A 14792-nucleotide genomic window follows, 5' to 3' on the forward strand; every position below is an offset into this window, starting at 1 on the left:
GGAGGATATCAAAGCTAAATGAGAGAATAAAGTCGGAAAAAGAAAATACTTTTAGAAGAAAAAATTAATATTAGTGAAAATAATATTATAAAATTATCTTTTTAATCCTATTTGATCATTATTTTTTGCACATGATAATACTCGGATATTTTTATCAATAAAATCGAGAAATAAGATTAAATATGTTATTTTTATAATAAAAAAATTTAATGTAGTTTTCAAAAGTAGGAGGATGAAAATATTAAAGTAATTAACTACATAATGCAATATGTAATTAATCCTCATTTAAATGTGTCATCTGGCTTCCGGCAACCCTACTCGATAAGTCCATATGGGCATCGCGGCCCAATCGCGGTCTCTCGACATGACCTGCGCCGTTATAAGCACTCGCCACGTCTGATTCTTAAATCGGCCCCGGTTCCACCGTCCAACCGGAATATTAAGTGTAGCCGACTCCTCCCCGGCCTCCACTTTCTCGGCTGCGTCGCCGCCGTCTGCGGCCTCATCCAGACTGTATACACGAGATCCCGGCTAAGAAAACCCCGCCAACCAGTTCTGGCACGCCCGAGGAACTCCGACTACCATATCGCTGGAGATCCCATACTCCTACGGAAACGACTCCCGCACCGAAAGTGGCACCGGCGGTTATACCATCTTCGCCGGCTTCCTCTGGGTCTTTTCAAAGAAGAGGACTACCCAACCCTCCACCTCCGGCTTCTTGCCGCCTAGGTCGAGCTCATGCGGAGGCTCCGCTTGTGAGGGATTGATGATTATTCTTCATTCTAGCTGTGGATCTTCTTAGCCGAAGTTGACGCGTAACCAGAGTATTCTCGACAAATAGTAGATGACGTACTTGGAGTACGTCGTGAGACCGAGCTGGAGCAAAGTGAACAGCGGGCTGCCCAAGATGAACAAGTTCGAGGTGTTGAAAATGGTACCAATCATGCAGCATTTCCTCTTTGTATTTGGTATGTATATAATCCTCCTCTTGGCATCAATGTTCTTGAGGTATTTTAGTATGAGAATTTGATTTATTTTGTTCATAATCTTTGGTTAGGCTTTTATTATCATGTCAATAATAAATTGTATGATGGTCTTATTCCCCTGTCCATTGTAACTGAACAAAGGGTCTGTGGAAAGATGTAGAAAATGTAAAGATCACAAGAAAATAGAATAGTTAGATTATTCTTAATATGGAAAAAGAATGGTTTAATGAAATATGACAATTGGTGCATGATGATATAATATAAAGGTGTAAATGGGTTTGATAATATCTATTGGAATTTATTTTCATATTTGATCGAGGTAAAATATGGTTACACAAATTATGTCCTTGTCCATATTTTATCTATTATTAATCAAAATTCGGATGCAATATGAATATTAATTGAGTATTATTTATATTCAGATATCAGAATGCTTGAATATTTTCCAAACAATTTAGTTGTACATTATCCTCACCACTTCAGAGTTCATCACTTTTTGTATTTCTGGTCAAGCGACAGCCCCTATTCATAAATGGGGCATGAGAAACTATCTCGGTCCTGAAGGCCAACTTTTTCCTTAAATTCCTCAATTTGTTACAAACAATTGTTAGTATAGAGTAAGAGGATCTGACTCAAACAAGATATAAATAAGAATAATAATCTGTTTGAGTAATGCAACAAGTACGAGCAGTTATTTAACAATTACAAGTAAAACTAATCGTCTTTTATACTCATGTAATGAATAATGGCAACAATGAGAATATTGGTTTGTTAGATCTTGTTTATTTTTCCTTTTTGAGCCATGATATATGTTACTATATCATAATTATTGCAATATGCTTTTCATTTTACTTTTGCTTTTTATGAAAACACCGAGGGCTACATTGACATGAAAATTCAACCAGTCTTAGGATTATAATTAGAAATTTTAATATGAAACTATTATTTGAAGTACTCCATCTTATGTGACCTCTATGAAGTGTTGATGTAATGGGAGTGCATAAAGTTATATGTATATTGAGGACTTATGGAATGTTTAAAAGTGTGTACTTAATTTTAATTTTTGCATTAAGTGAATTTTGATTATAGTTTTCCTTAGTGTGAAGCTGGTTGTACTTGATTTTTCATACATATGAATTTATATTAATCTTATTACTTTTTCCTAAGCACTCCTTAAGCAGCTGCTTTGTCCATCTAGGCTTGATCCTTTGAAAGGGTGTTCTGAAAGCAGTTGCTTTCAAATCTTATGCAAAAAGAAAAAATGGATTCATAAATTCTTGTTAATAATATTTTTAATTTACATTGCATCTATATCCACTTTAAATCCAATTTGAGTCCCTAATCATCTAACTTACATATCGTACCGGTGTACTAATCAGTTGTCAGTACGGTATGTACCGAGTTGTATCGAGCATACCAACACATGATGCACTAAGATGTACTGATGTACCACCCGTACCAATTCTCTATCGGACCGGTACATACCGCTCGTACCGAGCAGTACGGTACGGTATTGCTAATCATAATCTGCATCTTTTTTACCCATATCTTTTTCATTGCAGATAAAAAAGTGAATACAGGTATAGTTTAACTGATATCCTATTTGTTTAGTGCCATGTTAAAAAAGTGAATACAGGCACAGTTTAACTAATATCATATTCGTTTAGTGCCATGTATAGTGCTTGCTTTGTTTCTAAAGGTAACCCTAAGTCGAGTGTGACACTAAAAGAAACAACTTGTCCTAAAGTTTCTTTGCATAGTTTGATGGTGGGATAATATAAATTATAGAGTGATGATTCTGGAGCAAGGATCTCTCTGTGAGAGCAGTGATACATTGGATCCTAAAACCAGTGTATTGTCCAGTAGTGTTGGTAGGGTTTGAATAGTAAGCTAAGGGTTTATTTAGATTCTAACAAGAAGGTGAATGATGATCAGAATAATTTCTGAAAATGAAATGCATAGCTAGTAATTGACATGGACATTAGGTATGATACAGGTGAAATCAACAAACTTTGACACTTGGATCCTACATTCATCCCAACATACCTGTTTTCATCAACATCAATCAGAATCATTCGAAGTCACCTGGAATCAGACTAAACTCAGGTGGCCTTGATTGGTTTTGATTGATTCTAGTCGATCCTTCGTTGGCAAAGAAGAACAAGCAGCAGCCAAAGACTGGGAGGATGTGAGAGGATGATGAATGGTAATTCAGCTTCTGCTACAGTGCTGATATTGCAGGGAGAGAGGGAAGGATTCAAGTCATGTTAATCATGGAATTGAAGTATGCTGAAAACCAGAACCCCTCTGATTATACATTTGAACAAAATTTTGTCATATGATGAATGTTAGGTTTCAAGCAAGGTTCGCAATACCGTATCGTACCGGTATTTCGATCTGGGCTCGGTACCGGTATGGTACGGTATACCGAGCGGTATACCTTGTGTACCGAGTACTATAGCACTGTAGCAGTGCTTTTGTAACACTGTAGTAGTGCTACAGTACTCTCGGACCGGTAACAGTCGATCCACGTACCGACAACCTGTAGGACCAGTACATACTGCCCGTACTGGGCGGTATGGCTCGGTACAACAGACCCTGGTTTCAAGTATATTGAAAATAGTTAAAATACTTCTAAAATATATGGCTTCAAATTAGAAGTATTAATGTTTTATAAATAAACAGGGACGGCACAAGTTTGTTAAATTTATTTTAACACTAAAATAGTTGTGAAAATTTTAAATTATTCTGTAATGTATCAAATACTTTAAAATTCAAAATATTAATATGATTTTTTTTTTTTTGTTGAAGTACTGCAAAGATAATTCTGGTGACTTTCGTCATTTTTGCAAACAAAGATGATTATTGTGAAGTACTGCAAAGATTGAAGATAGAAAAATAGAAAACACCCAAGCTAGACCAAATACACTCCAAAAAATCATTTCTAGAACTCAAGTTGGATGCTTTTTAACAGCCATCCCCCACCTGAAATTGGGATTCATAGGAGGGCTTGGTGATGACTTTTCTCAGTGCAAGCTTGTTCTTGTTACTACAGGGAGATGGCAAATTCCAATGAAATTCATCACCCCAATAGCAAATCATGAAAGTGACTATAATCTTTTCTTGACGACCGTTCATTAATTGGATAATAAAGCATACATTAATGTTTGTCTTTCTGCATGTTCTCTTATTGTCTGACTGTCAGATATTTGCAGTTACTTTTCAGGAACTTGTAATGATGAGCTACATTAGATGGAACTAAATAGATCTGGTTATTCAAACTGGATCCTTTTTATGTCACAATATCGATTCAAAAAAATTAGCTGTGGGTACATTTATGGCTAAATTGGATAACAATTTAGAAAAAAACTCTTTATTATGATTTGAAATTGGTTTTACAATTTTTTTTACTTTTAATTTTGTTATGATGACAATTAGGTCTGCACTAAGGCAAGTTAGCTGCCCAGATCTTAAATTTGAATATGTTCTACCCTGAAACTGTTTTTGCACTGTGCAAGATAGATGCATCCCAGACGTTTAGTAAATCCCTGCTCAGAATTCTCTGCCTTGCATTGGGGTTTTCATAAATTATGAACTGAAACTTCAAATATAAACAGTCTCTGACAGAATTCTGCTTTTTTTTTAGTTTCCTACAAATTATTCTAAACTAAATCTTAACCCAATTTGTAAAATTACTTATTTTATGCTTCTTATTCCTTCTAGAGTCTACTGTGCTTGAGAGTCATTAAGTTGTGGTCAATGAACACAGATGGTTCAACATGACTTAGGTTCTTATTACTTTTAATCAAAGTGTGGGTTGACCTAGGCTCAGCATGATTTTAAATTTTATTTGATGAACTTTTCATGATGTATCAGTATCCAATCAATAATTAGCACAGCAAACGTATTTTGGTTCATATGGTAATGTGGAACTATTGGTAGCAATTGATGCCCAGAATTTGCACTTATTTTATACAGGGGTATCGCTACTGGCTCATGCTATTAGTTTCTCATTTAATGAAGATAATTTTTTGGACTAATTAATATTTTACCGAACCAGTGAAAGATTTTTCTAGTGAAATAAAATTTTCCTTGATCTGGTATTTTTATTTATCAAAAGGAATTGTTTTACTTCATATTTGAATTACTTTTAAATTCTTGTAAGCTTCCTGCTGAAATTGATTGTCACTTATGGATGAGTTTAACCAAAATATGAGAATGGAAATTTATAAAATGGATAAAGCATTGAGAAAATTTGTGACTGGCACTGTTGATAAGAGAGCTACTTAAGTCATGTTGCAGTTATAAAATTGTCACATGCTTGCCCTGTTGATACAGAGAGCTAACTGAGTCATGGTACATTTTGTATCAAAGTTTAAAGCGTCAACCACCTCATGGAAGATGGCAAAAATTTTCTTATATGTTCTGTTTTTCTTATAAGATTATGACAACTCAATCTAGCATGCTAATTGCTAAGAGCCTATCGGTTTGATGCTACTGATAGTTTGGTTACTTTCCTGTTACTTTAGCTAAGTAATGTGGGGAATCACTGTGTTAACAGTACGGCCATCTCAAATGTACATTAGCTCGATGTGATTTTGTGTAGTTTTGAGTCTTTTGACCTGTTTGCTTAGCCTTTACTTTCTTCCGAGAACAGGTCTTGTTCCTTGTTGATGGGCACTGTGCCATAATTTACTGTGATTTTTGATGGTTTCTGTTTATCTACCAACCTTACAGGTTGTAAAATCATTTTCATCAGGCTCATAACAGAGGCTGATGTTCAAACTGCTGTCCAGGTTCTTGAGGAATTTGGTGGTGTTTGAGAAAATTGATCAAGTTACTGGCATTAATCTGTCAGATTACTGGTTGATTTGAAGCATCATATCGAGGAACTAATCATACTTTTGTGTTCTTATGTTTTTTTTCTTATGTGCATCTAAAATATTAATTTGATGTTGATCTATCTTTTTTTCCCCCTTACTGTTTCAACCTTATTCACCGTTCTTCTTATCCCTAGCTGCTTTTGATTTGTTTGAACTACTACAGGAACGAAATGCCAGATCTAAATTAGAGTTTCTTGGGGACCTTGGTCATGTTTGTAGGGCAACTCCAAGATCTCCTTGCGAAGCCTGTCTGGCTAACAAGCAAAACTAAGCTTTGCATGTGCCAGAGAACAACTCGACAGTCACTCCAATTTGTCTTTTCTCGAAGCTGCCAGTGTTGCTAGATGGATTTGGAGTTTTATATTGCAGGCAGAATATTTGATGGGGTTCCTGTCTTTTGGTCGAATCCACTGTAATTGTTCAGATCACCATTTCAGATCCCTGAGGCCCGTTCTCAGGCAGCCTTGCTTGGTGGATTCTGCACCTGGGGATCTGTGACTCTCTTGGGGCTTTGCTCTTCTTTCATTGTGTCAGGGACAGGCATGTATAGTAACATCAAATCTCAGTTCAGTTTCAGTGGTGGGAATCACTGCTGCTGTTTGGTGACTTGAGCACAGCTTCTTGACAGAGCAACAGAGGTAGATCATCAATACATTTACACCGGAGGAACGCAGTCGAAGTTAATACCTTCTCGGATTGGTATGCCCAAGCGAATGCTTGCTGAAGCTGGTTAAGGTCACTGGCAACTTTTTTATGTCGTGTTCTTTTCCTCCGAGCCTTTTACTTCCTCGCAATAAATTTACCTTTGCAAGGTTGTGCTCCAGCTGCCTCAATGCACTTGCTGAAGCTGGTTGAGGCCACTTGCAACATATTTTATGTTGTGTTCTTTTCCCCCGAGCCTTTACTTCCTTGCAATAAATTTAACATTGCAGAATTGTGCTCCAGCTGCCTCAATGCACTAGCGTGATTTGCTGAACTGGAGCCGTTGTTCGATCAATATGGTAATGTTTACTTTTACATTTTGTTTAGAATCTAATTGTCGGCACTAGATTTATGTCCTTGGATATACTTTGACATCAAATTTATTTTCATTTTTTTTTTGTGTTCAAGACAGGTCCTCAGTTACCATCTCTAATGTCATTCTGAATGCTGATAAAGCTTTGCCAGAGACAGGGGAGGTACTTCTGCATCTGTCAGCAGTGGTCCACTTCAATTTGATAGGTCTTGGCTTCATCAACATGGATCAATCGAAATTTTCATCGACACTGTATGGCTTAATTTTTCACAATATAATAACTAAGCAAAGTAGGTATGGAGCATAATAATTTTGTCAAATATATTCTTACATATTTGTGTGTTTTTGCATTTATCCTTTTAAGTTTTAGTTTTTAATAAAAATATTAAAGAGTCTCGGATGAACGAATTCTCAAGAAAAATCTTTCATTTTAGGTTTTTCTCGGTTGGTAACCCTTTATAGTTTTCCTCATTAACATTCCATCTTTTTTTGTGTCCCCAAAATGTCTCCGAAAGAACAAACTTAAAAACTATCATCCTTTGTATTAGATTGGTTGGTAAGCTGGATGGTTATGAATAGTATTATCATAATCAGAAAGCTAATTCTTTTTCATGTTGTTCTTAGCTTAATATGAATTTTTATTTTAACCTCGACCAAGGTTGATTAATCATATTTTGTATAGATTTATTGTATCTTTGTTAAGTTGTAGAAAATGCTATAATGTTATTTAAAAATGTGAAGTGATGTTTTAGTTGATCAGAAGCATTTTGGGATGAAAAAAAGAAGCCAAAGCACAGAAAATTAAAATGGATGCATCAATTAGGAAAAGAAGCTCAAAATGAGAAAAGAGTATTTTAGGTAAATCAAAATGTGATTTTTTTTAGTATTTAACTCAAGATTTAAATATTTAAGAACATAGACAGTACTTCTAACCTTGAAAGAATCAGTCCAAAAAATTGTACACCACATCATAATGGCATTCGAGGTTGAGACGAAAGCGCGAGAGGGAGAGGGTAGACATTCCAGAAAGGTTGGTGGGTACAAACGCCTGTGTGATGTGATCTGACACAAGCCAAGCCAAGCCACCTTGATGCCCCACCGGTCGACAACCCCTTCAATGCCCCCAAGGCGCCAACCTACCTCATTGTTTGCGTGTGCCAAGTGCCGGCCATGGAGCGGAAGGACAGCAGGTGGGAGAGTACCGTGGCTTTGCACTGCATGCCAGTGATGAACTCTTACATTTTGCTACAACGCCTCGTCGTCGTATGGATTCCTCTTGTTTTAGATTACGATGGTTGTTATAATGCCAAAAGTAAGAAGTACAGATGAGCAAGTTTTGTTTCGAGGGGAAGAATACACAGGAGACTTGTTACATGTAGGGTTGGCTATCTCGTCTATTGCTGCGCCTGTGGCTTAAGAAATGCGCATCAACAAGGTTTTTGTTCGGCACCTCTGTATGGCTTCACCCTCGGCTACTCCGTGGGTTGGGAATCATATCAAGAACTAGGGTTGATATCTGAATAACTAACATAACATCGTTTGCATGTGTGATCTACATATATCTCGTAATTTTGAGTTCACTTTTACCCTCTTCTGTAGCTTTTTGCCAATTGCTGCAGTTTTTCTGTCTCCTCGGGTTAAGTGAGAGCTTCTCCGCTTTCTCCATCTTCCTGCTTCTGCCTCTTTCCTCTGTCTCTGCTCTCTGGTTCCTCTCTTTGATCTTTAATTTTCTCTAATAGCGGCTGATTGCATTGAAAGAGAAAACCCTTCTTTTTGTTATATGTTAGTACCTCTTTCATCTTCTTGGATTAATTGAAGCAGTCGGCTTTATAGTTTAATCCCCACGAAAAAATATGACATTTAGGAGGTTCTCGTTGTTTATTCTTCATGATTGGATTTGGGCAGCTTCTTTGCTTGATCTGGGATGAACACTCGCGATTGGGCCTTGATTTGTCGATTTTTCCCATTTATGTTGTCGTTTTACGCTCAGTTTTCTTGTTTTCTGCTTGTCATCCTATTGTTGTTCTGCGAAGCGAGCGATCGTTCCGGAAAAAATAGTGCTTTGGTCACTACGTGTTTGTTTTGTTGGATGACGAGAAGGTTATGTTTTCTTCACGGATGTCGCTACTCTTTAAGTTTGGGGTTTGTTCTTCAATTAGTCCATCCATTTTCCGTTTTGATCTTGGGAAAGACCAGTCTCTTCATTCCATTCTGGGCAAAATTGTCTCGATTCGCCTGCGCTCATCTTCGTCCTTTTTAGTGCTCAATTGAACCTGTTGTTGGTTTTCTTGCTGGATCAATGTATCTGGTTTCTTCATCCGCCACCTTTGCGGGTTTAGTTCGCTGGTTCTCGACATTACTTGCAACATTTGATTCAATCCCAGGAGCATCTTATTCCTGTCGTGTTGATGTTCTAATTCCTGTTTTTGTTTGCCAAAATTTGACATTTCTTCGTGTGATCTAGTTGTTTGTACAGGGATATAGCCTCCTCTGCTGCGTCGACAGACATGGCCGAGGGCGAGGACGGCGAAGAGAGGGCATGGGAGGAGCTCTTCCCTGATGCTCTGGGCCTCATCTTCCGCAACCTCTCTCTTCAGGAAATCCTCACCGTCATTCCCAGGGTATGCAAATCTTGGGGGCGAGCGGTGTCGGGGCCCTACTGCTGGCAGGAGATCGACATCGAGGAATGGAGCCAGCGGTGCAAGCCGGAGCAACTGGACCAAATGCTTCACATGCTGATTGCTCGAAGCTCTGGCTCCGTCCGCAGGCTCAGCGTCTCTGGCCTCCACACCGAATCCATGTTCTCCTTCATCGCAGACCAGTACGTGAATCTTCCCTGTGCTGCTTCTTCTTTATATGGCTTCAGAATTTTGAGCCTTGGACGAACATATGAAGATCTTGCATGTTTAACTAGTCCTAATTATGGTCATATAGTTTGCAGTGACTAACATTTCTGTGATTAACATTGTGGGGATCTGAATTCTAATCTGCAGTGTCTACATGGTTCGTGCTAATTACATCTAGCTATTGCATCTCGATCACTTGGTGAAATAGTATCACATCTATCAATGTCACTGCCAATTTTCTGCACTGTTGGTAGTTAGATCCACATGAATAAGATGACTGAAGTTGTGAAATCAAATTTGTGGTTCAATAGCAGTAACAGGAAGAGTATCTGCTGGTGTTGCAGGCCAGACACTCATTCTTATGTCCACATGAAGTGTGGTTGTCATTTTGAAGTGACCTTGTTGTTTCAAAAATGTCACTTCTCTCCGTATGGTGCTTTTAGATTTCTGTTATTGATTACTTTGACATAACCTTCATGTTGTTATATGGCAGATGATTTACTCTTTATGAATTAGATGAGAACCAATAGTCAAAATAAAGGCATAAGAAGGTCAGATCTTTAGACTCCCCAAGGAAATAACTATAGTTTACTAGTCTGTGTGATTCTAAATTGGTATTTTTCTTATGGGTTTTACATGAGCTGGTTCGCTTCCAATTTGGATCTTAATGATGAAAGAAACAAAATGGGTAAAATGTAATGGAATAGTTCAAGGTATCTCTAGATAGGCACTTTAGAATCGTTATGGTTTGACGTCTGTTATGAACCTTATTGATTTCCTTCTATTTGCTTTTGAATTTTCGTAGTGCTGGATCTCTTCAGAGGTTGGAGCTTCCAAGAAGTGAAATAAGTGACTCGATTGTAGAAATCATTGCTCCAAGACTATCAAATATAACTTTCTTGGATGTCAGCTACTGCAGAAAGATAGGTGCCCGTGCCATTGAAGCATTTGGAAAGCACTGCAAATCTCTCGTTTCCCTGCGGCGAAGGATGCATCCATTAGAGGTTGCGGACAAGGTCTGTCAAGACGATGAGGCATATGCCATTGCCAGATCGATGCCCAAGTTGCACCACTTGGAGATGGCATACCTGCTTTTGACAACACGAGGGGTACTCGAGATCCTCTCACGTTGCAGGGATCTTGAGTACTTGGACCTAAGGGGCTGTTGGGAAGTGAAGCTAGATGATAAGTACTTGAAGGAGTGGCATTCTGGTTTGAAGGTATTAGGGCCAGACATTATAGACTGCTACGAGCAGAATTGCTGGGACGAGTGCTCAGACTACTCGGATTCTTCAGTATACTCTTGGGAGTTCATGGAAGACGGGGAAGATGTCTACGAGGGGGTAAGTGATAATGATAGCATTTGGGAGGCTGAGCAAGGATTGGAGGGTTTGGAAGTAAGGTTCTATGGCGGTGGCTTTACCGATGCAGTCACTGGGTTCGATTGGCCTCCCTCTCCATGAGCATAATTGGTCACCGGGTTCGATCGGAACAACCGCCACGTTTGGGCTTCTCCAAAATGACTGAAATCTGTGACATAATGATCAAAGAAAATCCATCAGATCCTTGTTTTGAATGTCAAAAGATATGCATGTAGAGGCAAACATGAGTTGTCTATATGACCATGTCAGTCTCTTCTTCTTACTCATAAGGAGCTATATAGTATGAAAGTAGCTGTGCCGCTGAATGAAAATATTCATAAAGATGATTCTAGCTTATCTGATGGACTAAGTCGCCTGCATCAAGCTGTGACAATAATTTGGATTTTTTTTTCTTTTTTCTGAAAGCCACATAACCTGTCTTGAACAAAATATCTGTTCATCCTTACCATCTGTTTATTCTGGGTGTAGAGCAGTTAAGACATTGAGGTCTGTTGCTTGAATAGCTCTTTTTTGCGGTTCAGATCTACATAAAGTTGCAGTCAAATTCAGTATCTTTTAGCCACTGCATGAGACACTTGGATTGAAGAATCTTTGACCATGTCTCTTAGCATCCTTGCTTTCCTCTTGTATCAATCACTTCTGAATCTAGCTTTGAACCCAACTTTGTTTTGCGACTAGGTTATTGCATCCATAATAGCATCTGAAATGGTAGGAGAAAGGATTATGATTAGACATATTGGTGACAACATGAGGAGGAAGATCTAAAATGACTCATTAGAACTTGATTTAACTATAGTAGAAAAAGAAATTTCATCACAAATAGTTAGGACTTACTGTAACAACACATGCTGAACTGCAATCTTGAAAAAGACAAAAGCTGGCTAGTGCTAGTGCTAAGATTTTTCTTTCTGTGCTCCACAAGCATGATCCTCTATAGATAGGCACGTAGTTGGGTTGCAAGTGGTCATAGTTTCTTTCAAGAACAGTGAAAGGGTTGATAGCTTCCTGATGGTGTCATATGAACAGCACAATATACATCTAAGGAAGAAAACACTGTTGCGTTTGACCAAGTCTAGGTTTTAGGGCTTTAGCAATTGCTCCCCCACCTGCCCTTCTTTCTTTTTCCTCAATCCAATCTCTTCCTTCCATTTTTTTTATTAGAAAAATATGAAAATATGTGTTTTAATGTGTTTATATATATATATATATATATATATATATATATATATATATATATATTCACAGGACTGGCCTATCCTCCTGTCGGCTCACGTCAAGATGAAAGGGAGGGGTCAAAAGAAATGGGGCCCAGCGCGGCGTGGAAGAATCTTTTTGGGGTCCGTTTTCTTATGCAAGATGAAGAAACCCTCGACATTGACGAGAAAGGCTTGCTGTCCAAATGGTTCGTTTCAACATTGTGTGAATCGAAAAAACGCTTGTTCAAAGTGAGCCGAACCATTTCCCTCTTTTCTCTGCTGTGGTTAGATCAATTCGACGTGAGCTCTCGTCTTTCCTCTTTCCTCTCTCTTGTTTCGTTTGGCCACCGTCGGCCGGCGTAATCTCTTCCTTCTCTGTTTTCTCTTCTTTTCGATTGACACACGCACCATCACCTTCTCTCTACGAAGATCTTTCCCGAAAGACCCATCCCGAAACCCTAACCCCTGTCGAAGAGGAGTTTTCTCTTCCGTCTTCCCCTTCTCTCTTCCAAGTCTTGAACATGCCTTTGCGAGCATTTTATATAAACTGATTTTTGAAATCATGAAAATATTTGTTTAGTAGAAATTTTCATACTTGCATAGGGTAATTTTTTTATTTTCATACTTGAGTAGATAGAATGTATAACCATTCTATCTACTCAAGAAAATAAGATCTTTTGATATTTATGGTAATTAACAATAGTCTTACTCATCAAAGGTAATTTGTTTGCAATTCATTATTAGGTTTTCTTTGACAAATCATGAAGGTTATAAACTTATTTTCCGTTAATATACTCAATTTTTTTTTTCTTACTGTTAACTTCTCAAAGATCATTAAAAAAAACCTGTTTTTTCCTATTCTACACGAATTATAATTTTCTTACTGTTAACTTCTCAAACATCATCAAAAATTTATTTTTACGAGCTTTTCACGAGCATCCGTCCATGTCATCAGACGTTCTCTTATTTATATTGTTAAACACGAGCCTCAAGTCAAACACGAGCAAACGAGCAAGATTTCTTCGTTCTCTTATTTATATTGTTAACCTTTCTTTTCATCTCACTGACTTAAGCATCGGATAGGTCGAGCCGGGACGTTCCCGACGTAGACCTATTGTGTAGGATCCTTGATTCAATCCAAAGATGTAGCCAGGAGGTGGCCCAACAACAAAGACGACCCAACTCTCCAATATGACTCCATCATACAAGGGTTAGATTGTCTCGAATGATCAATCTTCCCTGACGGGCTCTCTACACAAGATTGTTACACCAACCCTCTATGTCAATAAGAAGAAATCATCGTGAAGGACTTGCACTTTTGATAGTGAATCAATTAGTTCTACTTATCGGTCAACGGTGTTTCTATGTGTTAACATTAGCATTAGCTAACCCCAAATATAGAATGATGTCAAAGAAAAAAGATCACTAATTAAAATCAGTGGCATATAAGAACCCGATTCTGATTCTCGAAATATAGTAAAAAGGTATTGATTCATTCATCATCGCAACCATGTTGTGGGTTTAGTTGGCAGTCGTGCTTGGTTCTTGCTATTGCTTTTCGTTGAAGCTTCTTTGCCACCGGTAAAATGACCCTTTCTTGTCTGTCAATTTATGCTAAAGTAGCATCTACACACCCCCACTAAAATAATTTATTATATTTTATTTTGTCTATCTCTTTTCTGCGCCCCATAAACGAAGCACAAAAGAAACCATCATGATTAGCAGCAGAATTTAGGTTTGAGTTTGGGCTTCTTATATGATAACCTAAATAATCACTCAACATAAAGTATGTGTGTGTGTGTGTGTGGACTCCTCCGGATGCACTTTGATACACGATGTGATTTGATCGAGAATTCCTTTGAAGTTAAAGAAATCATTGCATCTGAGTATACCGTCCCAACTTGTCTTGTTTATTGCCCCCAACAAGATGAGCTCGCTATAGCATCAAATATGATCAAGAAATGGAACCACCTTATTTTCTTTTCAAGTTCATTTACATTTTTCTCATTAGGACAAGTGTTAAGGTAAAAGATAAGTTTTTTTTTTTTTTTTTTTGCTTTTGACAAGAAATATTAGATGCTGTTTTATTTAATTGTATCCTTTAGCAATCTCTCTTCATATTTAACCTTTAAAATGTAAGCTCAAAATAAATCCTACTAAGACTATGTGTTATGTAGTTAATTTATATTAGTCATTAGAAATTAAAAGCTTAATATCCACATCCCCTTTTTACTATTGATATATCTTTTAAAAAATAATAAAATATTATTTTATTATTTATAGTGTAAGCATTATCGATTTTATTCTTTTTTTCTTTTCCATAACCCTATGCTCATTGTCGTTGTTGTCGCGTCACACTCTCTATCAATGCTAATGCTCCCCTCGCAATTTTTTTTTGTTGATATTGTCGTCGATCGTAGCTTCTTTCTCCCTTTCGATGCTCCCCTCGTACTCCCTATCAACATTGTCATCAATCGCTACCCC

The 14792-nt window shown here is 37.7% G+C and overlaps 1 protein-coding gene across 9 annotated transcripts; it reads left to right on the forward strand.

The window, feature by feature from the left end:
• The first annotated feature begins 403 nt into the window (after positions 1-403).
• On the forward strand, positions 404-11663 carry LOC135581297 (F-box protein FBW2-like). Of its 9 annotated transcripts, none has more exons than XM_065114418.1 (6): positions 404-968; positions 6033-6604; positions 6802-6870; positions 6980-7136; positions 9349-9705; positions 10536-11663. In XM_065114418.1, the coding sequence occupies exons 4-6, from the start codon at positions 7108-7110 to the stop codon at positions 11191-11193; spliced, it is 1044 nt and encodes a 347-aa protein (XP_064970490.1). In that variant the 5' UTR covers positions 404-968; positions 6033-6604; positions 6802-6870; positions 6980-7107; the 3' UTR covers positions 11194-11663. The 9 variants fall into 9 exon arrangements, with proteins under 9 accessions (XP_064970490.1, XP_064970489.1, XP_064970488.1 ...); XM_065114417.1 differs by having other exon boundaries at positions 6984-7136; XM_065114416.1 differs by having other exon boundaries at positions 6033-6870; positions 6984-7136.
• The last annotated feature ends 3129 nt before the right edge of the window (positions 11664-14792 follow it).

This window comes from Musa acuminata, chromosome BXJ2-6 (genome assembly GCF_036884655.1).
Source record: "Musa acuminata AAA Group cultivar baxijiao chromosome BXJ2-6, Cavendish_Baxijiao_AAA, whole genome shotgun sequence".
NCBI classification, from domain to species: domain Eukaryota; kingdom Viridiplantae; phylum Streptophyta; class Magnoliopsida; order Zingiberales; family Musaceae; genus Musa; species Musa acuminata.

Excerpts from the sequence above, each read along its gene's own strand:
- LOC135581297 (XM_065114416.1), top strand. The coding sequence starts at position 7,108 with ATGGATCAATCGAAATTTTCATCGACACT. Across the intron at positions 7,137-9,348 it reads TCGAAATTTTCATCGACACT|TTGTTTGTACAGGGATATAG; the intron begins GTATGGCTTAAT and ends CGTGTGATCTAG. Across the intron at positions 9,706-10,535 it reads TTCTCCTTCATCGCAGACCA|TGCTGGATCTCTTCAGAGGT; the intron begins GTACGTGAATCT and ends GAATTTTCGTAG.